Here is a 25,907-nt window from a genome sequence, read left to right as displayed (position 1 = left end):
CCTGGGAACATTGTGGTCATTATGGATCCAACGGCACCTAGGGGCTCCTGGCCTCTTGGAAGAGTTTTAGAAACATTTCCTGATAAGAAAGGCCTGGTGCGCTCTGTGCGTTTACAAACTAAGACCAGTGTTATTGATAGGCCAATAGCAAAGCTTTGTTTCTTGCATGAATCTATGGGCTAAGAGATTGTTACAATCATTATGCATGTTTATTGTGCTCACAGTTTGTATTTGTTTTATGGCTCTTTTGTATGTTTTGAAAATTGGTATGTGTCCCAATTAGGGGCCGGTATGTAAGAGCCATTTGTCTTGTTAAGGTGTCCTCTAGGTGTCACTGTTCTATATTCAGTGAATATAGGTAGGAACCTTCCTTCTGGTGACAGGTGTTGCTGGAGAAAGGTGAACACACAATTTTTTGACCATATCACAAGGCCATGCTGTTTCAACAATGCAACTCATTGAATAAAATGAATACTCTGAGCATTCAAATGGTGAGTGGACATTGATTTAATGACACTTAACTTAAGCCAAGTGAGCGCGTACAAATACACCGTCCAGCAACCCTCAGCTGCTTTAAGTATAGACTTAGCTGCTTAAAATAGCAAATGTAAGATCATTAATCACTGGGGAAAACTTTAACTGAACAGGCCAGAAAACATTCAGTGTGTTATACAATAGAAAAACCAGACACATAGCATTTCTATAATATGCATTGTATATATTTAACCTTAAAGACAGGATGAGCTTGTCATCAAAATATATGATTAGAGAAAATGCCACCCTGAAAAGGATTATCAAAACCATGTGAACATATAATGACAGTATAAACAAGATATATAGATATATATTGGGTTTGCTTACAAGTTAACTAGTGGGTGTGGGAAAGGTATATCTTTTAGATTCTTACAGTAGGCTTAAGAGTTCTTTTAGTAATTTATATCTGTTATATAAACTCTGAATACAAAGATGTTGCCCTGTCCCTTTCCTGTGACAAAAAATGACCATAATAACCAAATAAGTTTTGTGCACATATTTTCACATATATTTATCTTCTTTACTACACTTTTCTGTGCAGACTCAGCAGATGCAGGACTTTCAGTTAATGTGGATTCCTGCTAATATTCTTGTAGTCAGAAATCAGTTATATAAGAATAATGCAATTGAAGTAAACGTATTTAACCACTTGCATATAGTTTCTCTAAAGGACTTTCATCTGAGAGGATTTCTTTGCTGTCGTGTGCATTGCTCAGAAACAGTTGCACTTTATAATCTTTTGATGTAGAATAACATTTACATTCACTTACTGCACATCATACTTCATTTAACACATTATTGGGAACTGCTGAAAGTGTTGGTGTATTATCTACAACTGCACAAAAGAGAGGAAAACACAATCTTATAATAAACAACAATTCAAATTTTATTTATCAGCAATCAAAGTGTTGCATTGGCTGTGGGTTTAAGAAAGATCAACTGTTCCAGAGATGATCTGTACAATCAGTCAGTTTAGAGACATCACTCCTGCCAGCACATTACATGAAGATGGAGGACCACCACCTGTTACAAACAGACAAAATAGCATTGAACTGTTTTTAAAAGAGACTTAAAGTACTTTAGGAGCATCAAAGTTTAAATCAAGCATATAAAGAAATCAAGATTATATTTTTACAGAATATTTACATTATTTATGGTGATTTATGTACAAAAGTAGCTTTAACTGGGATTCTAAGGGCGCACTCACATTATCCAAACCAAACCGCGCTCGGGCGCGTTTGACCCCCAAAGCCTGGTTTGTTTGACTAGTGTGATCGCTTCGTTCCGCGCCCGGGCGCGGATTGTTTAATCGCGCCGCGGCCGGGTTGCAGAGGTGGGCCGGAGCGCGGTTCACTTGGGCTCAGGCGCGGAAGGCTGTGGTGTGAGCGCAATCGCGCCTGAGCGCGATTCAAAAGGTGAAGACGTCAGTTGCGCGACCACTCACCTTCATCTGCCTCCGTAAAAACCTTTTGATGCGCGCAGCGGGGTTACGTGAATGTCCGAGCTGCGCACGTGACAGATGAACTAAGCAATATGATGACATGTGAGAGGGCTGTCTGTAATCGCGTACCAAACGACTCCGAATAAAAAAACACAGACTTATCATTACGGTGGGTTCCAGTGTTAAGAGAGCGCTTTACTTCCTGCTTTTTCAAAACAATCGCATCTTAATGACGAAAGCGCGCCCGGACTCGGATCGATAAAAGTACAGTGTGAGTGCGTGCACCTGGGGGAGTAGGGAGGGGTGGCAATCGCGCCCAGGCATGGTTTGGTTTGGTTGGGATAATGTGAGTGCGCCCTAAATTCAGTGTCATAAAAAGTTCACAACCTTCCATCAATAGCTCTCAGACTGCAGGGGTTCAAAATGGGCGTGTTCATGGCCATTGTAACAACCGGCCAATCACAGCGTGGCTGATCAGTGTTTTTGCTATCGATATGTATTGCCTTTTCATGCAGCGCACAAACACGCAGTCATCTCAGATCATTCAATCCTGCCATACTAATCATCAACAGCAGGGGTGTTCAAAGAACCGGATAAGCGAGATATAATTAGCCAGATCTAAACATCTTGGATGTTTCATTTGATCGTGGATGTATTAAGTGACGTACGAAGAACGGACCCCAGGACTCTTCTATAAACTCATGCTGTTGTAATATTCATTTTTTTTTTTTTTTCAATTCAATTTTATTTATATAGCGCTTTTCACAAAAGTCAATTGTTTCAAAGCAGCTTTACATAAATAGAAGCAGTGAAAAGCACAGAAAACGACAGATAGCACAACAGAATACATGATAGCATGAGCAGTTAAATTTGCTGCGGTTATGACTCAATATTATAATTGCACGTATTACTAAAGCAACGTATAGAAGAGGAAGCTAGGTAAAGCCCAAAAAGGCTGCCTCCCCGGGGTGAAAAACCCCCTAGGAGAAAAAAAACCCCGGGCTTTTATCCGAGGAAAAATAAGTCCTAGGAGGGAAAAACCCTTGGGAGAACGGAAATGGAGATTTAGCGGAGATTAAGCGGTTCTGCAGGTGATCGTTGGTCAGGTATCAGCTGGGCATAACGTTGAAGGACGGCCAGTAGATCAGAGGTGTGCCGACTTTCACATCTACCGGGACTGGGTCTGTTTGTCGAGGACGAGACAGGGAGAGAAAAACAAAATCGTATTAGCGTAGCAGCCGTTCATATGTATTGAAGTGTCACACAGTGATGTGGTTTAACTCAGCTTAGTTCCAGACAGACTAAATATTGCGGCATAATTATGTTATCCACAGTTGAGGATTTAGCAAATTGGGGGCCCAATGCGAGGGTATATATGGTAAATAAGGGTCACCTTCCGATCTTTAAGAGAAAATGAAACCTGACGACCCGTTTGACTAAGGCCTAAAGCCCCACTGTCATCGTTAATGCAGGTTCAGTGGCAAACGGGTCTATATTGTATACCATTTACAGGACCAGGAGAAGACGCCAAAAACATCGCAACCCGACCATACGTGTTAACCCGTTTGACTAAGGCCGGAAGCCCCACTGTCGTCGTTAATGCAGGTTCAGTGGCAAAGGGGTCTGTATGGCATACTATTCATAAGACTTACGATAGCGCCAAAATCGCAACCCGACCATACGTGCCAACCCGTTTGACTAAGGCTGGAGGCCCCACTGTCGTCGTTAATGCAGGTTCAGTAGCAAACGGGTCTGTATGGCATACTATTCACAAGACACACGAAAGCGCGAAAAACGCAACCCGACCATACATACCAACCCGTTTGACTAAGGCTGGAGGCCCCACTGTCGTCGTTAAGATAATAGATGCAGTATGAAGTTTATCAATGTCTTACTGAAATAGACAAAGACAGATAAAAGCAGATGTTGCTCTTTCAGTATTGATGATATCCCGAGCTATGTGATCCCAAGTGGATTTCAGATTTGTCTTTTTTGGTCGACATACTGCATTATCTGAATGTGGATCTGCAGGGGAAGTTAAAGATGGTGCCTGGCCTGGTGCAGTGTTTTCACATTTATCAACAAACTCAAAATGCATCTACAAAAGAGTTCACAGATTTTCCATCTTTGTTGAAGTGGACAAGCAGCAGAGGTTGTAAACAAGTGTACTGCACTGTATGCAACACTGCTTAAAAATCTTGAATAGAGTTTTGAGGACAGATTCTCATCAACCCATTCACTGCTGAATCATTGTTTAAAAGTCCCTTTAGTGGAAGATAAAGCAGCATCTCAGCTTGAAATGATTGAACTTTCTGAGTATGACGGACTTTAAAGTGTTCTAAGGGAAGAAACTGTGGAGTTTTGGAAATATCCCAATGTTAAAAGGCAGCACTAAAACTATTGTCTATGTTTGGGTCAACTTACATCTGTGAATCACTTTTTTCAACACCGAAACAAGTGAAATTAAAGCATGGCTCTGTCCTGACTAACACACATGTGAAAGAATTACTACGAGTAGCCACAACTGAATACAAGCCAGACTTATCAAAGATTGTGGAAAACAAGGAATGTCAGAGGGCTATTTCATAAAACTCGCTTTGAAAAGCGAGGATTAAAGTTACAAACTCGACTTGAATTAACCTAACAAATGAGGTGAGGCTAAAGCGGTTTCAAAAAAGGCAAATGAAGCTTACGCAATCCAACTAATTTGATCCAGATTTCCCTAGTCAAGATAATTACGCGTGCACGCTATTCTTGAGCAGCCCTAGAGGTCGAGCGTGGATCAAATCGATCAAAGTTAAAGAGAAAGCGGTAATTTTTGATAAAAATGTATGAAAAATGTACTACTTACTGAAAATTATAGTACTGCTGCAATAAACAAACCCATAAAATAGTTGGAAAGTCCTTATGGATTAAATCCTTGCATGCAAAGCATGAAATACTGTCAGAAATGATGGCTTAGTGGTTAGTGCTCTCAGCAGTTGTTGGACTTTAAGGCGTCCATTTGCGTGTTCATAATTTAGAGGAAAGGCAAAAGATACAAATATCTAAGTTCAAATATTTATTGATCAGATATGAAAAAGTTTAACAGCGCTGGGTCCTCTCAAGTAGCGAACAACCAGCTCAGGAAGTAACATGCTTATTTATAAAATATGTGACGTCGATCTTTCTTCAGAAAATCTCCACCCACAAAGGCCGTTCCCCTCGTCCATCTGACTCCATCACCACACCCAATTTTAGCCTGTAGGCAAAGATGGACACACATAGACAAAGAAAAACAAACTGTTCTCCTCTCATCCCTGGGAGCCCTGCAGTTCCTCTCCAGTACTCCTCCACTTTGAATAGCATGTTATAATGCTTTCTTAAAAACAAATCATATATAAAACATTCATTTATAAAAAACATAAGCTGTAAGATGAAAGTGATTATTATGTAAAACATATTTCAATATCATGACATCATTTCATTATTTGTAAAATTGGTTATATGAATAAGGCACACATTAACTTCTTTAGATAGATAAACACATATTAAATCTTTTACTGCAATACTACTTCTAAGCAAACACTTTAATCATTATTAAAAACCATCTGTTAGGAAAGAAAACACACACACACACATACACACACACACACACACACACACACACACACACACACACACACACACACACACACACACATACACACATACAGGAGATTCTGTTTCTTCAAGGTTGAGCTGCCCTGCCCCCATTAAGTTATTCTGTATGCAACCTTCATTTCATTGGTTAATACACATTTATCAAAGACAACATCTTATATTTATTACATCAATTATTCAATGATTAATACTGATTAAGTAAGAAATACATTGCACATTTTATCCTGTGAATATTAAAGCATTAGTTAATGAAATAGTTGCCCGTTTGCTTTCCCCCTCAGGCCTCTCTCTTATCTTGATCTATACCAGGCGTAAATTCCTCGCTAATCCTCCTTACAGCACACACACAAAAACTGGTAACTCTCCACTCTCAAACATAAACACCTCATTTCTACATAATAGCTCAGTGCATATATGAAACACACAATGTTTATAGAATAAAATGATCAATTAAAGAAATATAAAAATGGAACAAAATCAATTTCCACAGTCCTTATTTGGACATCTTTGTAACTTTAACACTTTTAGCAATTAGCATGAAATGTAGGCAGTAAATATGTAAAACATAATTATTCAACAACACAACAATACTCCATTGTTCATGAATTGGTTAAATGCATTCATTAGTTAAACATACAAATTTTCACTTTCTCTAAATATAACATAGTTATAAAGCAAACAACTTGTTTATTGAAACCATCTGTTCTGTGTGTTTTCTCTTCAGGGGTTTGTTCCTACCCCCAACTGGAACAGCCTTTCCACTCACACAAACAATCTCTCACATATCTCAGCACAAAACGCATAATGGCACATATGGATTATAACATAACATACTGATTAATAAAACAACATAAAAATCCCACACAGTGCATGTGGAGATCCGGGTTTGATCCCTGTCAATGCTCATGTGGTTTTGCTTTGCTAATTTTTATATACTGTACTTTTTTAAAATAACACAAATCTTAACTTTTAAAAGACAATTTGTAGTTTACTAAGTAACCTATATAATACATATTTAGCAGATGAATGATTTTAATGCATTTACAGTAACTTTAAATGTAACTTAAAAAAATTTTTGGGGGGGGGGTACATTTCAAAAGCAGCAACTTGAGTGGACAATAAAGTAAGAGGTGAAAATAAAACATACATATATTGTTCATAAGAAGTGTAGTTGATTTAAGCACAATCATAGAAGTGTCTAATCTCATAATGTTAGATGTAGACTGGCAGTGAGGAGAGCACTGACATCTATCAGCAGCACAGCTTTACTCCTGCAGATGAACTGTTGTTCTTCAAAGAAAAAAATGGGGTCACTGAGAGCATGGTGGGTGAACAGCATATGCATTTCTGAATTTACAGTAGTACAAGAAATGATTGTGTAAAATCATGTATGTTACACATATTCTTGACCAGTCATTATTACTTGACATGTTACTCAAAACATTTTTGATGGCAAATGATGTGTGCGTTATAGAGCCACAAGTCATCATGTTAAACCCTGGGAGTATGAGAGATTTTAAACCACTGGTTTATTATCACACTGTTAAAAAAATTAGCTGTAGTTATGCAGCTGTTTGCCAGTAACTCATGTAGATTTAAAGTTTATTATTTACTGGCAACAGTTTGTTCAAAGTTAAATCAACATTAAACATTAACAAGTCTATGATTTCACAGAATAAAACTATAAAATAACAGCCTCATGCAAAGCATGTTGGCAACCAGAAATCCTCATCAACCTTTTTCTGTTGTTTCCTTAATATTTTGGTTCCCAGAATGCTTTGCATGAGGCTGTTATTTGATGGTTTTATTCTGTAAATAAAAAGACTTATTAATGTTTAATGTTCATTTAACTTTGAACAAACTGTTGCCAGTAAATAACATACATATAAATCTACAGTAAGTTACTGGCAAACAGCTGACAGTAATACTGTAAGTTCTACATAATTTTTTAACAGTGTAGTGTTAGGTGTTGATAGATAAACAGAGTTTTATGAATGGTTACAGGGTGAGGATCAGTTGAAGAGAAGCCTGAGGTATAAGCACATTATACTGTAAGTCTACAGTACAAGCCTTGTGAGCTGAACAATTATTGTATGCAGGACACTAACAATCTTATCTGTGATAAAAAAGAATTTTAACTCATTACAACAAAATGCCAAGAGCATACCATCACATAATTATATTGTGTTCCTTCAGCCATGCAGACACCATCATTTTTTTAAATTTCAAGAAAAATGTAACAACTAGAGAAAGATACAAATACTGTAGATCTTTAAAATAATGTGCATTTTTATGCACACCAAGCATAAAAAAATAAATGACTGTACTTGACTTTTGTGTTTTGTATATTTAAATTAAATTTCCTCTTTGTGTGACAGACAATCTGAATAATAAAAACATATATATATTTCATCAATACATTGCAATTATATGAATTTAGATACATACATTTGTTAATAAACTATTATCCTTATATTGGGGTAGTTAAGATTATCATTTATATTCAACATTTGATAGGCCTATAATATACCATATTATGAAACACATGTGTATATTTTATGAATTATTATTGTAACAAAATGTATCAAATTTAATTTATAAATTGATTTTCTCTAATTGTTGGATTAATAGTGGTTAATAAAGTCAAATAAAATGTCAAAAAGTCAGCTGTAATATCATTGCATTTACAGTTCAGTGTTAGTGGAAGTCTAGTTAAGCAACAAGTGAGGCTTAGCCTGACAGTTAGCCTGCTCCGGACCAGGCTAGTTTCCAAGCATAAGTTTCCATAGTAACCGGGGTTGAACTAGTTCAAGTTTGTTTTATGAAACGAAATCCACCGGTAATAAGCCAGACTTAACAAAATAAGCCTGGCTTATTCTGTAATCTAGTTTTATAAAATAGCCCTCAGGTCTGCGTATATTAAACAACAGGAGTTGTTCATGATTTAAATGATGTGGATGATACGAAGCAAATAGTGACTTTGCTGTGGGAGCGTCCACATATGGATTACTACAGAGTTTAATTCAGTCTGGAAAGCCAAAGGATAAAACATATAAAGAAATTGTGATTATTCTTGAGGTCCATTTTAAACCAAAGCCGTTGATAATAACTGAACGTTTCCAATTTCAGCGCTGTGTTGAATGAAAATGTGTCTCAGTATGTTGTTGAACTCAAACAATGAGTGTAGAAATGTGACTTTGGTTTAAGTTTGGATGAGTCTCTATGTGATCGTTTTATTATCAGAATCAAAGTGAATCATGTCAATGAAGATTGTTTTCAGAGGACTCACTGACCTTTAAATGCACACTTGAAGCTCTCAGCATGAAAACCGATCAAGATGAAAACAGTGATGAACAGACAAATACAAAGCACAATATGATGTCAAAGGTTAAAGTCAAGAGAGAGGTGTGAACCATGACGAGACTTTTTCTCCAACTGCCAGTATGACGAGATACTGAAACAGAAAACAGTACAGGAAAATATAATTGTTCATTAAATGGTTGTAAAGACAGCATATTTACATGAGCCAATAGAATGACATTTATATGAAACAACCAGAGGATTACGAGGTAAAATCTCAAAGTAATACAAAACTGATGTATAAACTGAAAAAATCACTGTATGGACAGCTGATATAATTTATAGAAGAAGTACTACAGGTTACTGCATTAACATGAACAAAAATGATCCATTAATCTCATGAAGACTAAAAGACAGCCTACTGTTACACTGTCCACATGTGAAGCTGAGTTTATGACATTAACTGTGACTGTACACGAGTGTTAGAAAACATTGATGGACTGAAATATCAATCCAGAGTTTATGAAGACAATCAGGGTGTCATAGCGTCAGCAAAAAATCCTGTGAGGTGTAAACATGTGGACATTAAATGTCATTTTGTGAGGTCTGTGATAAAGGAGGACAGAATTAGTCTGAGATACTGATGTCCAACTGATGATATGATTGAAGATATACTAACAAAACCAGCAACAAACATCATGACATTTAACTCATTTATGTTTGCTGTATGAATTTTCTTCTGTTGAAATGATCAAATAGAAATGTGAGTGTTAAGATTTATAAGTATTGTGCTCTCATTTATGTTTGATTTGTTTAACTTTTATTTTTCTGAGCCAGCCAATCACATTGCAGAGTGGATGTCATGTGACCTAATCAGTGACTGAATGAATGCAGGGCTGCGTTCAGCCCCGACAAAACGTTGCACAACGTTTATTAAACTGAAACGGTGATGCATTGAACACCCTGTTGTGATGACGCAAGAGTTGCAACTACGGTAGCTAAGAGGCCATTTTTTGTGTTCTTTTTTAAATGTCTCTAAAGCCTGATGAAATCGTTATAAATGTGTGTTTATTACTGTAAAATACCCTCAATGTTTCAGTCACTGACCTTGCCGTCCAGAATGAAAGACAACATTCCAACTTGAACCCATTGAGAGAGCTGTCTCTTTACTATCGCGTGGTTTTATACATCTTGCCGCTGATTGGACCGACATTTCTGACACACCCACCAAACAAGAGAAAACGCTTCTAAAACCTGTTGCATTCCGTTGCACACCGTTTCCAGGAAACATGTCGTTCAACCCGGAAATCGTAGCAAAACGTTGCGCACCGGTGTTGGATTGAACGTGCCCCAGATGTTTCTGTTTAAATAAAGTACGCCAGTCAAAAAGAGAAACTGGTTGATGTGAAACAGTATACTGTGTTGTCTGTGTAAGTTACTCTGTTAACAGTAAACTAATTGTGTATTTCTGCACTCTCACACTAACATTTTCTACAGCATACTACATTTTACTATGGCTTTACTAGAGTAAATACAAACGTTTACTATACTATTTACTACAGTTGATGAGTTAACTATAGTTAATGCTAGAGGATACTATAGTAAATACTGACTTTAATTAAATAGGCCTAACTGATTTACACAGCACTTTATTTCATTAAATTAATATTAAAACAATCAAATACCTGAACAGTCTGTGAACAATCATCCAGAATTCTCTCAGTTAGACTCCTGAAGATTGTGTCATGGGTGGTCTCATCAAGGAAAGGTTGAGATTTGAAACGGGGTCTCTATCATTTTAGTCAATCCATGTGTGCTAAAACACAGTCTCATTTTCATGACGGTAGTTTGTGAAGTTGTTACAGGATAAATTTCCAACCATTTGGAATGAGAATCTACCAAAATCTTTCTCAAGGGTCCTGTATAATCCACATGTGTGACCAGCAGACATCAGATGATCACAGCCAGAACGCTCGTGTCGATGGTGCCGGCCGGTGATCAGACCCACACTCTGTGTCTGAGCTGTGATACGAGACAGAGCTGTGATCAGACCTCATATCTGATCATGTGACAGTCTTTGTGTCTGTAATGTCTCTCCTTACACACTTACGTGCTACAACCTGCAGGTTAAGGACACAGGTGCTCTTTCCTATGATGTTTGACGCAGTGCACTGATACAGGCCGGATGTGCTGGTGCTGATGTTTCTCAGTGTCCCTGCATCTGATCTGAGAACAGCACCATCAGTTATCTTATACATTTCATTCATCTGCACATTCAACACACACTTTAGATTTCAGTGGAGAAAATAAAGAAACTGTGAATAATGTTTCTATTGTCTATGACACACTGCAGAATAACTGTAATAACACAAATGTCCTGTAGGTGGCAGTGGAGGCGGAGTTTTCTCTTTAGATATTTTAATGTTTAATATCTGATAATTATCCTGATATTTTGTCTTTTTATTCAATGAAATATTTATGTTAGCACAATTATATTTAATCTTTTAAACTAAAAGTGTGTGTTTTTTAGACCTTGCTGTGTTTATTAAATCAAACACTTGATAAAGTTAACACTAAATACATGAATGTAAATATAGTTCACACAAATAATAAAATATCACTTAGTCTACATTATATTAAACTCATATGACTTTATTAGGCTTACATTAGTTAAACAAAAGAGGAGTAATTTTGATTTGAGTTTAATTATTGTTAATGCTGATGTGCTCTTTGTTTCATGCAGTAAATGTAAACATATTGACTCACATTAATGATTAAGTCTCGTTTATAAATTAAATGTGTTAAATTATTTGTAATCAGATGTTTAATGTTTGTTTACTGTCAGCAGAGGGAGAAACACCTCAAACACTTCCTCATACAATAGTGACGTCACAGATGAAAGTGAAAGTAAATTGTTTCGTGTTTATCTTCCGCCATTTTGAACAGGTAGAGTTGATTTCTTAACATATCGATGATCAAAGTGATTAATATAACATGTATAAACAGATTTACAGGTATTTTTGTGTGTAGTTGATGTTAAAGTTGTAGTATTTTGAGAAAGTGAATCCAGTCAGATTGTGATGACAGCGAGTGTTCAGGTGTGTTCAGGTGAGATGAGACGCTTTTCACTTCCTCATTCATAGTTTCTTTAAAGGACAGATTCACTCTTTTAAATTCAATCATTTCTTATCTTAAAATTACTGTCATCAAGTTGATCTATCAATATTTACAGTCGTGGCAAACATTAAGAGACTCCAACATTATTTTCATTTTTCTGAATTTACTGTTTATAGGTTTGTGTTTAAGTAAAATATCATTCAGGCTACGTTTCAAAAATGGTCAAAATAACAAACAAAAAAATGCTGTGTTTTTGAACAAAAAGAAATCAAGATGACATTCATTATTAAACAATATGTTTTACTTGTATTTCAGGAAGAGTTTAAAGATGAATATTTGATGAATAACTCAGATGTTTAATGACATCTTTCATGTTTCTTGCTATGAGCTCAGTGTTTTATATTGTTGTTCAAGTGAGATCAGACACTTTTTACTTCATCATTCATAGTTTTGTTAAATATTTGAAATCTGAATTATAATGTCTGTTTATTAACTTTGATTTTAAGTTTATTTTGTGTCTGAATGTTATTTTCATTCAGTATCAGTTGTGGAGATCAGATTGATCAGATTCACCTCTGCAGCTCCATCATGGATCAAACACAAACATCAACACATGAAGATTTTTCTCCAGGATGCAGGTACTTTATAGAAACACTTTAAAATATTAAAATAATACAAATTAATTAAATAACCTTTAACTTATATGAAAATATTATTTGTATAGGTATTATTTACTATAAATGCTCGTTTTTATAATGAGAATCTAAAAAAATTTTTTATGTTATTTTAAGTATTAAATCTGTTGTGTGTTATAGTTCAGATCATCAGAAGAGATCAGATTCAGAGTTCAGCTGTTTGTCTATGAAGAGTGATGCGTCTATGAATCCACCAATATACTTTAAGACTGAAGAGACACAGCCTGCACACAGGTATAAAATATCTTTGAAAACTATGATTGTAGTTTAACATTTTTTTACAATCCTGTATTTTGTCAAAGAGATGAGAAATTATTCTTCATTATCAGACATATTCATGCACAGAGACACATAAAATTTACAGTTTTTGTATTAAAATCTCTCCACTTGCTGTAATTGTTTACATTGAAATGTGTAAATATGCTGCTATAACCAGCAGATATCCTCAACACCCACAGTGTCATTTTAAATGTGCGTTCACTTTAGATTAAAGTAGATTTGATTGGCTGTCATTGGTTTATGTCATCGGTTAGAAAAAAATCGCTCCGCAAGTGATCACAACGATACGTTTACTTGTATCTTTATTGCTATAGTTGTGGTGTGAACTTCACTATTCTCTTTAAAATCAAAGGATTTTTAAAACTATATTTTTTATAGTTATAGTTATAATGGTAACCACCCTTTAAGTGATTCTTCATTTTCATTCTTGCCATCCAGACGAATCATAACAGAACCCGACTGTAAGGGGAGGAAGATTGAGCAATCTGAGAATAAACTACAAGACTTCAATAAAAACATGAGTCCTCATTTCAGGTAAATAATAGGATTTTAATTTATTTTTAGAGACTAAAAAAGGTTGACCACATGATACATTTTCCATCCATATTTATATGTCCCTTGTTTTGTGATGCAAAAACACCATTTTGCTCTGTACTTTTTAACTCAAACCTGTTCTTATCTAATATATTACTTTTAATTTACAGTCATGAGTCTAATCTTGCTGAAGTCCTGAACACATTCAGATCAAATCTGAGGAAGAAGTTTGAGTGTTTGTATGAGGTAACATCAAATAAGAGAAACCCAACACTACTGAATGAGATCTACACAGAGCTCTACATCACAGAGAGTGAAAGTGGAGAGATCAGTAATGAACATGAGGTGAGACAGATTGAGACACAATCCAGAAGAACAACAACAGAGGAGACACCAATCAAATGTAATGACATCTTTAAACCTTTACCTGAACAAGACAAACACATCAGAAGTGTGCTGACAAAGGGAGTCGCTGGCATTGGAAAAACAGTCTCTGTACAGAAGTTCATTCTGGACTGGGCTGAAGAGAAAGAGAATCAGGACGTCCACCTCATATTTCCACTTCCTTTCAGAGAGATCAATTTGATGAAGAACAAAACACTCAGTCTTTTAGATCTTCTTCATCTTTTCTTCCCACAAACAAAAGAAATGGAAATCTCCAGTGATGAATATAAAGTGTTGTTCATCTTTGATGGTTTGGATGAGTGTCGTCTGTCTCTGGATTTTAAAAGCAGTGTGAGGTTGTGTGATGTAAGTAAATCAACCTCAGTGGACGTGATGCTGACAAACCTCATCAAGGGGAATCTGTTTCCCTCTGCTCTCATCTGGATCACCTCCAGACCAGCAGCAGCTGATCTCATCCCCTCTGAGTGTGTTGATCGAGTCACAGAGGTACGAGGATTCACTGATCCACAGAAGGAGGAATACTTCAGGAAGAGAATCAATGATCAGTGGATGGCCAGGAGAATCATCTCACACCTGAAGTCATCCAGGAGTCTCTACATCATGTGTCACATCCCAGTCTTCTGCTGGATTTCAGTCACTGTTCTAGAGAGAATGTTGAGTGAAGCAGAGAGAAGAGAGATCCCCAAGACTCTCACTCAAATGTACACACACTTCCTGATCATTCAGACAAACATCAAACATCAGAAGGACTATGAGAAGAAAGATGAAGACATGATCTTCAAACTGGGGAAACTGGCTTTTGAGCAGCTTGTGAAAGGCAATCTGATCTTCTATGATGAAGACCTGAGAGAGTGTGGCATTGATGTAGCAGAAGCATCAGTGTACTCAGGATTGTGTACTCAGATCTTCAGAGAGGAGTTTGGTTTGTATCAGGGGAAAGTTTACTGCTTTGTTCATCTCACCATCCAGGAACATCTAGCAGGTCTTTATGCTCACCTTTCCTGCACAAACAACAACAGATATGTGTTCAAACCAGGTCGGTTTTCTATAACTTTAAAACAGCCTTCACTATATAAGTTACATCATCGAGCTGTAGATGAATCTTTAAAGAGTAAGAATGGACATCTGGATCTTTTCCTGCGTTTTCTTCTGGGTCTTTCACTGGAGTCCAATCAGATTCTCTTACAGGATCTACTGACACAGATGAGAAGATGCTCCTACAAGAAAGAGAAAACTGTTGAGTACATTAAACAGAAGGCAAATGAGAATCTGTCTACAGAGAAATCCATCAATCTGATTCACTGTCTGAATGAACTGGGTGATGATTCACTGCTGCAGGAGATTCAACATTATGTGAAATCTTCATCAGTAGGAAGGACCAATCTCTCCTCTTCACAGTGGGCAGCTTTAGTTTTTGTGTTGTTGACGTCTGAGCAGCATTTGGATGAACTTGATCTAAATAAATTTATTGGAGCTGAAATGAAAGCAGATAAAGTTCTTGTGAAACTGCAGCTTGTGATTAAAGAAACCAAAAAACTCAAGTAAGTAAAACTAACAACAATCTGACTGTTTACATATTAAAGCAACACTATGTAGTTTTCCATGTTAGATTGGCTTACGGCTTCCACATGAGGTTTAAAAGCGCAACAGTGCAATTGTGTTGCTTTAATACAATTAATTTAATTATTTTATGATTTTATTTTGAACTCTTACTTTGGGAGAATCTTTTCCAACAAAAGTCATTTTCTTAATGTTGTACATAAATCAGCAGTCAATCTCAAAAAACTTCCCAACATTCTGCCAATATAAAAAGTGTCCAGTTTTCTTGATGTTCTAAGAACGTTTCTGTGTTGTCTGAACGTTAGATGAATGTTTGATTCTACCATTTTCAAACATTGTGTGAAATTTAAAAAATGAAATTGTCATAATGTTTAAAACAACAACTTATCTACCAACTGCTACAGAATTACACTAACTTTACATTACCATAACAAATGTGTTTTATATACACAAAGTTAACACAACCAGGGAAGAACTCGTAAACAAAAAGTCAAGGGTCAAGAGTCCAACTAAAACAAACAATGATCAACACCATGGTGACTTTAAATGAAACAAATCATCAACATCTAAACCTAATAAGTGAATTGTGTTTTCTACAGCAATATTTTTACAGAACATTCAGAAATAATGTTTTATGGGGTGGTTTCCCAGATAGGGATTAGCTTAAGCCAGGACTAGGCCTTAGTTTAATTATGAAATAATTTTTTTTTAACAAACACACCTTACTAAAAACATTACTTGTGTGCATTTTAAGGCAAAACAAATGGCATTGATGTATTTTAAAATATGTCAGTGCAAGTTGTTTTCAGTTTGGACAGCTATTACATTTACTTTAGTCTAGGACTAGTCTAATCCTTGTCTGGGAAACCACCCCTATACATTTTAAAATAATAAAAAGCAATGTTTCTCTATCATATGGCTGGACGATATGGCCAAATATATATATATATATATATATATATATATATATATATATATATATATATATATATATATATCACGATATACTTCTTGATTTCGGGCGGTACGGTATAAATACAATGACGGTATGCATATTAAAAAAGCCTCAGGAAAAACGGCCAAGAATGCCTGCAATGGATGTCTGAACCAAAAACAAATCTCTGAAAAAAAATTGGGCCACCGGGTTGTGTTTCTTTTTTGATATATTATGGATTTATTCAGTCATAGTATTGACTTTCATAGTTCCATTTGTGTTAGTCTATAGTTTTGTTCAATTTGCTATTATAGTAATATGTGGAGAAAATATAAGTCAACGTGACCCTAAAATAATTGTAGTATTTAATGTTACATACTGTAAGAAAAATAAAAATTACTGATCTACTTGTAATTGCTTAGCAAGCTAGATAGTGAAAAATTATACATTTATTTCATGATCTAATCTAATATTTTTTATACAAAGATGACGTTGTTGACATGTTATGGTTGTCACAGTAGCAGTGTCCAAAAATATGAAGAAGTTTAAGAGAAAATATCAAACATACAGGAGCTTGAGTGATCTTGAAGCATGCAGTAGAGCTGAAGGTTTGAAAATGGGGTCCTCAGGAATGCAGTTGACCCTGTAGTTGTCTGATTTTATTGCTTTTTATAAATATCTGACGGTGGTGACGAATATGTGGGACACATTTTAAGCAATCACAAAATAATAGTAAATATTGTTCAAACTCACTGTTTGTAGTTTTAATACATATTACAATGTACTCTTTCATGTGGTAAATATATTATTCAATTCAATTATTACTTTTGTCTTTTTTAATCAAGTTGAAATGATTATCTCTTAACCGAGGACAGCTGATTTTGTAGGCAATGGGCCAGCATATAATCATTAAATTAATAAAAAATAAACCTATAAAAGAATCTTACATATGTGCAAAGGACTCCCTGATTATAACATTAATTCTTTTTCTTCATGAAAATAATATTAAATTCCAACAGAATTAACACTTTTCTAAGTGGGACATGTTTTTGCCAAAGTTTCAAGAATCAGTGATTTGATACTAGACATTTAATTATATTATACATATAACTCATAACCAGGTGACACAGCAGCATACATACTTGTATCTTTTCTCCTCATCTTTATTCTTTTCTAACCTTGGCACCTTATGGCTTAAGCCTATTTTTTCTCACCAGTAATTTAGTTTGTGTTTATTACATCTCCTGTTCTCTCTCTCTATATGATGTCGTCATTGGAAGCTGTGACTTGATGCGAACTAACCCCACAGCTCCTTCTCGTACTTCTGAGTGACTAACAGCTCTTCTCTGAGCAAACACTACAAAGTCCCGAATAGATTAATTGATCGCATGGTGGTGACAATGATATGATTTGACGCAAGGTACAGATGAGCGAATTTAAATCCGCATTCCATTTGCACGTCGTCCCGGAGATTGCGGCTCCTGGTTGCTTAAAGGCAACAATGTGTGTAAAGGTGCACAGGAACAATCCTTCCTAAAATGCATTAAACTTTCGTTTACAAAGACGTGAAACTCAGCGAGTGGTCAGGGGTGTTCACTGATATGCTCACACAAAAATCGCTGCAAAAGATGCTTTCCAACAGGTTTTATCGTAGTTATTAGCCGTTTCTCAATACCAAGTATGCCAAGTTCAGACTTGTGTCCTTCCTAGTTCGGACTTGCAAGTTCAGACTCGGAAGAACGAACTTCTGACGCGAAATGCATTCTGGGAAACTTCGCTGTCATAAGTCCACACAAGTCTCCTCTGATGCATCCTCGATAAAATGGGTGGATCAAGAACACATCCGGGGATTTTATGTGAACTTGGGCTTGATGCGAACTTTGAATTGGAACAGTACTTGGGCCGCGACTGATGACGTTTCACAAGTCCACAAGAACGCAAGTACAGACAAGAACGCATATTGAGAAACGGCTATTGTCCAACTCCATTGACTTGTATTAGATGTGCTGTGAGGTACGGTATTACTCCGCGCCGGGAACTTTGTTTCTATTCTTGCAATTGGCAAAGGTGGATTATCGCCACCCACTGGGCTGGAGTGTCTATTATTCAAGCTCTCAGCGGAAGAATATACGGGTGTGAGGCATCTGGAAAAATAGGTCCACAAGTTTACAATGAATGCTAAAACAGCTGTGAGTTTCACGTCTTTGTAAACAAAAGTTTAATGCATTTTAGGAAGGATTGTTCCAGTGCACTTATACAGCCATTATAGAGGTGGGGGGTAATACAATAAACACCCGAAAGTTTTCAGGCCAGCATCATATGTCCAAATTTCAGTCAAAACCGTTCTATTTCATCATAAACAATCTGAAAACAGGCCTTTAAGTGTAAAATACGGATCTTGTCCTTTAACTACAAGACACCACACGTTTAAGAGTGAAGTAGCCCCTTGACCTGTGTTTAACATGCGTTTTTACATGTGAACGGCCACAGGCCTCCGTAATGTATCGAAATATTGGAAATGTGTTTAGAAACCACATCACTGTTATCGAAAAATATTATACTACGAGATATATTGATATTGAATTATTGTCCAGTCCTACTCTATCATTTACATAACAAGCAAATAAGTCTAAAAAACATTTGTTGTTTTAAACATTGTGTGAACATTAAAACATGACATTGACATAACGTTTGAAAATGGTTAGAATCTAACATTCATCTAACGTTCAGACAACCCAGAAACATTCTTAGAACATCAAGAAAACTGAACACTTTTTATGTTGGCAGAACGTTTTTGGGAACTTTCAGGGAAGGATCTTAGAACTTTTCTCTGTTAGCTGAGAGTCACACAACATCTTGTCCATTATGAACACAAACACTTGAGGAAATAAGATCATGTATTCAGTGTGAGTCATGAACTCAATACAGATTAATGAAGAAATGTTCATGTGGTTTAGGACATCTAACACTAATAGTCAGCTGTGTGATGGATTTATTTGACATTTAAACACACAGTGTCCCAGTTACTGAGGGATTGAAAGAGGAACATTACATGAAGAGATGGAGGTTAGAGATTTGTGTTTGTAGTTTTGTATAATTCACATAAAGTCTCTGTTCTCTACAGGTTGAGTGAGTGTAATATCACAGATGAAGGTTGTGTTGCTCTGACTTCAGCTCTGAGATCAAACCCATCACACCTGAGAGAACTGAATCTGTTTAATAATAATCTCACAGATTCAGGAGTGAAGCTGATCTCTGATGTACTGAAGAATCCTGACTGTAAACTGAAGATACTGTGGTAAGATTGTGATCTGATGCTCAGACAGAAATCACATATAGATTATAGTGAGACTATATAGAGATCATAACATCTGTAATGGATTTATAGACACTAGTCAACATTGAAAGTGGATCATAAAAGTTAATCTTAGGGTGTTTTCAGACCTGTAGATCAATTGCTTTGTTTTGAAACCGGGGGTTAAATGGCTACAATGTTGGTTCAGTTCACATACACAAGGCAATATTTCCAAATGAAGCAGACTTTGTTAATAGAAATCATGTGTTTGTAAACTTTCCTTTATTTGCTCAGAGTGCATCTGTTTATTTTCTGTGATTATGCTTAAATTGTCTGTCAGGATTAGAGCCCGAAGCCATTTGTTTTGAGAATAATGGCTGGCTGATGAAGTTATTGGCTGGCTAGCTGACTCAGCCAAAACCTAAATGACTGCTGCAGCCGCCAAACTTTTCATAGAAATGACTGAAGCTGCCACTTCATGTCTACAGATGTATATGTTATACTGATTAACTAGATCTCAATATTTCCAGGTAATGAGAAAATGAGACTGAGAAAAACTGTAATATAAACACACACTGTTATCAGTATTATTTTGGACAAAGTTTTGCACATTTCACTTTAATGTACACTGAATCATGCGTCGTGAATTAGCAATGTGGAAACGATGGTTTGTTACTGCAGTTATATTACGTTCAGTGCTATAAATCTCTCCGTTCCAGAATATTTGGTTCATAACATCAATCTTTGATTCAGGTTTGTGCAACCGTGCCCTGAAGATTTAACAAAAGTCTGGGTAGGTCTGAGTAAAAAAAAAAAGTAAGTAGGAATTATGAAAGTATGTGAGAAGTGAGATCAAAATTACCTTGCTTGCTTCTTTCCGCCATTTAGATCAGTGTGAGAAAAAAATGCATTGCTTCTTCTGTAGCAATTTTAATTGGTCGTCATCCCTGTGAGTCTCTGGCCGTTTCTCAATCTGAAGACTGCAGCCTCCGGAGGTCACATTTTTACGCTGCATACGTCATCAAGACTGTCTTATTTCAAAATATTAACAATTATAAAGTTTATTCTTAGTTAATCGTAAATTGTTGTAATATGCGTATGGCTTGCGAATGTAATGCTCAGTTAACTTAAATAAACCAGGCTTGATGACGTATGCAGCCTGCATATGCGACCTCCGCAGGCTGCAACCTTTGGATTGAGAAACGGCCTCTGTGTATCGTAGCAACGAGCGAGCACAAGACTGTGCTGTTATGAAACCAGTCGGAAAATAGATCTCGTGTATTGGTTTATATATTTTGTGTGTGTATGTCTCTATGTGATAGAATTATTATTTGATGCAAATAATTCTAGCCGGCTCAAACTTTATCAGCTGGTGGCTCAATTTGGCTTAGGAAATTATTGGCTGGAGGCAGCTGAACTTCTAAATGGTGGAAATGGCGGCACCTGGCGGCGGCTTTGGGGTCTAGTCAGGATGGACAGAGAGCAGCTTTACGGGATTATTGTGTAGCTTTTTTTGTAAGTGTGGTTATATTACTTCATTTGTTTAAGTAGGAATCAAAACTTGGGTGGGACAACATTCTTACCATGAATCTATGTGGAGAAGAGCAATTAAAATCTGTTATTAATAGGAACGGGTGCACTTTGGTCATCTACAAAAAGCTATCAGGTATGTTCATGGTTAATTAAGCAATTCATGGGTACCAAAGACGTCACTTCTGCCATGACTGCCACCATATTTGTTTCCGTCTTGGCAGTGAACACATATCTAATGCACTAAATGATCACATTTATTAGTTTAATTGAGGGCTTACCAGAGACAAAATACTGATTTTACATTCTGTAGTTAGATGTCGGCTGCCAGTCAGTCCATACAGTTGTTCGCAATTGCAGAAGAGCGCAAAATCAACAAAATGTTGAATTTTTGGGATTCTGCATTATTTGTCATATTCTGTATTAAATATTTCCAGAAATTAAAAAATGTCTCATAAAATAAATAAAATATAATATCTGTCATTATAAATAGAGTTGACAACTTGGTGAATTTTTTTGGCTTTAATTTACTAACGTGAATAAACAATCCCTCTCATAGCACGCTGTATCCTGTTACACTGTAAGCAATTGCTGTAAATTAACAGCCAATTTTCAACAGTAAAATACTGTTTTCATGTTAAACAGTTTAGTGCTGTAGTTAGCAATGCATTGTGGGCTGATTAAATTGGAGCAACAAGACAGAGGCCCTCAACAGTAAGTTGATGTTTTAAATTACAGGACAATACAGTATTTTCTCGAAAATGCGTTTTGACTGGGGAATTTGGAGCACGGTCAGAAGCCAAGAAATGTTAGTCTTATAAATTAAAGCTAGCCTATTACTTTTGGTCAATTTTCTTTAAAAAATACAGATATAATTTGCCATTAACTCCTGGATGGAATTTCAGGAACCATTATTTGGATAGGAGATTTTCCAGAAGAGGACGTACAATTTAGATGACGTGCTGCACAACGTCAAGTGTTCTTCATCAAATTGATCGGGTCTTGCATCTACAAATGAAACGGTAATTCAAATCTTATTCATATTGCCAAGAATGCTTGATATCAACTGATAGAAGCTTCTCTTGCTAGGGATTTAAACGTGTCATCTAACAGTGAGGCTTAGATTTGAATAGCCATAACAATATTACTTTTACTTCTGAATTTGAGAAACAACACTTATTAAAGAATTTATTTCAACCAAACCATAGGATTATATGAACATCGACTAACCGAGATGGTTTTGTTGAGTTTTATTTTGTTTGTGTTGACTTTAATGAAAAGTGTTTTACAAACAGTTAACAAGAAAATAAAGCTAATTGTAGCTCGGTTAAAGTTGAACTTTGCATTTTTCTTTTTAAACGCCAAATTGGTGTAAAATATTGTCTTTCTGGACTCTTTGTGAATGCAACGTGTGTACTAATTTGTGGGAGTACTACTACATATGTAAAAAGAGAGGTGTAAATTATTTTGTGTTTTAAGGATGCTGCATGTAAATTGTTACCCTTTAAATTTTGGATGTCAAATATATTTAGAAGTTTGATTGTAGGTACTTCAGAAGCCTACCTCGTTCACCTCTTGGTTACATTCCACCGAGTGTTTACTAGTTATTGTCCTTTTTATAAATTTTCTTCTTAAAAATCTTATTATGGTAAGGATAATGTATTTGTTCCCTTCAGGTGTCTGCCACTGCAGTTGATGTTGAGACAACTCTCAGTCTTCCTGCAAGTCCTCGCCTGATACCTGGTAATATACATTTAATTTAGATTCATTGATAGAAGCATTGTATATCTTATCGGCCATTCATCTTGAGTTTACAAATGTTTAAACAAAGTAACAAGTATTTCCATGTTGTTAAGTTTTAAGGGCATCACACCAACATTTGCAATTGGACTTGCTGCTATGTTTGCAACCTACTACATTTTCAGAATTAATGTGTTTGTATGTTATGGATAAAATGGAATTATCCCTTTACATTTCAAGCCTCAACACCTACACACCTACACACACACACACACACACACACACACACACACACACACACACACACACACACACACACACACAGGGTATAGACTTTTTTATAACTCCATTTGATGTCATTAAATCCACTCAATTTGTGCAATGAAGAAGACAAAAAACAATTAATTGCTTTTGATTTCAGGCGCTTCATTGATATAAATCCAGAGAGAGGGACAAATGCCAAAATCATCAAGCAAGGTTGTCTCTAAGGCTACGTTCATACTGCAGTCTGAAACGACCCAATTCCGATTTTTTTGCCCCTATGCGACCTGTATCTGATCTTTTCATGACAGTCTGAACGACACAGATCCGATCTTTTCAAATGTGACCCAGGCCACTTGGGTATGTGGTCCTGAATCCGATACGTATCCGATCTTTTGAAATGCGACCTTCGTCTGAACGGCCAGGCCACATGGATCCGACCCGTACGTCACTGATACGCTACAAACGTCATAATTCTGCATTGAAGTAGGCAAGAACGATAAGCTAAACAACAACCATGGGCGACACTGCTCCACATCATTAAATTTTGGCCGTATGGGTGCACACGTTATATGATTTCACATATAACAGCGTTCTCCAAATATATTAATATAGCATATTATTATAATGCTGCGAATAATATGTGAAGTAGCAGCTTTCAATAAATATTTTTAAAATGCGTTTATAAATCCAACAACCCCTGTGACCGGTCGACACGTCCATAAGAGGTTTCTATGTTTATAAACCATTGCCTCTTTGTTTCTACATTTAAAAGACAAAGCTGGCAATTCTGGCTATACTTTCGTTCTTTTAATAATTTCTTTATTTTATTTATAAATCACTCTGGGTTATTTGATTTATCTATTTGGCTTGTGTTTTGTTTCCGTGCACTTGAGGCATTTTGCACATTTGTTCTGCACTTTGTTACTTCTAACCTTATTTTATAAAAAAATTGTATTTATAGTAAACGTAAATTCTGATCTAATTTAAGTCTGTAAATTTTGGATTGCGTTTCGTTGTACTGTATCGATGTTGCGCTATTGCGTGCTGGCCATGCTTGCGCATGCAATTTAGCCGAACGGGCTAGGTGCTCTGCGTCTCATATTTAGGAGTTCATCAAACTAAACATTAAAAAACGGATGTTTTTCGACGGGTATAAGTTTTTAAAATGTATTTAAAACAAACTGGTTATTTTGTCAAAAGTTAAACTACAAAACAGGTAAGCCGTTTATTTAAATTTCGGTGCTGAAACGGAAAATATCTGCACCAAACCTATATTTATGCCTGACACGACTGTCTTCGTGTGTTCACTTTCAAATGATAGCAAAGAGATTCCTGAAATAAATAATTTCATCAGGTCTTTCTGTATCTAAAGTGAATACAGAGATGATCAAAGTCAAAGCAAGCAGGTATTTCTATGCTAAATAATAACGCGTAGTGTCTATAAAATCATTAATTTCAGTGTTTTTCTTGTTATAAATTAACGTTTAATGAATTGTATGTATATAAAGCTTAGTTTTTATCATTTACAGTAACAAACACAAATTATTTTTCATTTCTCATTGTCGTTTTTTTTGTCATGACTGCTTTGACGCGCTAAATCTCCAAATTATATAAAAACACTGAATTGTAGCCGGAGTTTCCAAGGCAGGATCTCCTTTATTTTTTTTAGGTGTAGTTATCAAAATGTTTTTTGTGTGATGTTCTGTAGATCGTGGCTTTAAAATGATACGAGGAATAATTAAACAAATGTTACCTTACATTTTACATAAAAAAACAGAAGATTGTAATTGTGCTGGCTCCGTTGGGAAAATAACTTTAATATTGCAAAAAGAGCTCCACTGTTGACTACACCGTTGTTGACATCCATGTTTAACGTTAGCTTACAAGTGATGTCCTTGACCGTGGAGTACTCTTATGCGCATGCGGGTCACTTCTGGGTCATTTCACGTTCACACAGGAGATCACAAAAGGTCGCATTTTATTGGAAATGTGAACGGCCTTGCAAAAAAATCTAATTTTTTCAAAAAATCGGAATTGAGCATTAAGCCCTGCAGTATGAACGAAGCCTAAGAAGAAAGGTGTGATGGTCCAGAAGTCGTCTTCTGCAGTCAAATACACATGTGGCCATGCTACTGAAGAATCTCCTTGACTTTTTAATGGAACTTCATATAGATCTGTGAGTATATACGGTAATCTTCTTCTTATTGTTTTGACAGTCTGGCATTGCCACAATTTGCCACAATAGTACTGGTATTTTTTACTTCATAAGCATTAGCTTGGAGTTTATACTGTACATTCGTGATTGTTTAGTTTATTTATGAGTATAATTGTTTTTTGTTCTTTGACAGTGGCAGCACTGGAATAATGCTGCAGAGAGGAACAGCGGCTATCAAAGTGATGATCGTCTCTTCATCCACAAGAACTAAGATGTAAAAACACAAACCTACCTCACAGGACAATTTTAAGAGGTAACCTGCAAGTCTAGCTTGCAGTGGCACAGGTGCCTACCCTACGGTTTCATCCTAAATGTTTTTATGCATGTTATTGATACATCCTGACAAAATGTTCTACTGTACTATAATAGTTTCAAAATGGCCTTAGGTATGTTTTCAAACTTATGTCTTAAATAAAAAAGTA

At 36.0% G+C, this 25,907-nt stretch overlaps 1 protein-coding gene across 3 annotated transcripts in view; it reads left to right on the top strand.

Moving 5' to 3' along the window:
• LOC135770627 (NACHT, LRR and PYD domains-containing protein 3-like) overlaps positions 1-25,907 on the top strand; it is a 287,002-nt gene that overhangs the window by 237,027 nt on the left and 24,068 nt on the right. For all 3 annotated transcript variants that reach the window (XM_073815499.1, XM_073815501.1, XM_073815500.1), the window contains one exon: positions 19,566-19,739. In XM_073815499.1, the coding sequence (XP_073671600.1) occupies positions 19,566-19,739 (174 nt within the window). The remainder of the gene's footprint in view (positions 1-19,565; positions 19,740-25,907) is intronic.

Source organism: Paramisgurnus dabryanus, chromosome 8, assembly GCF_030506205.2.
Source record: "Paramisgurnus dabryanus chromosome 8, PD_genome_1.1, whole genome shotgun sequence".
Taxonomy (NCBI): domain Eukaryota; kingdom Metazoa; phylum Chordata; class Actinopteri; order Cypriniformes; family Cobitidae; genus Paramisgurnus; species Paramisgurnus dabryanus.
This window is presented reverse-complemented; position numbering and strand designations above follow the sequence as displayed.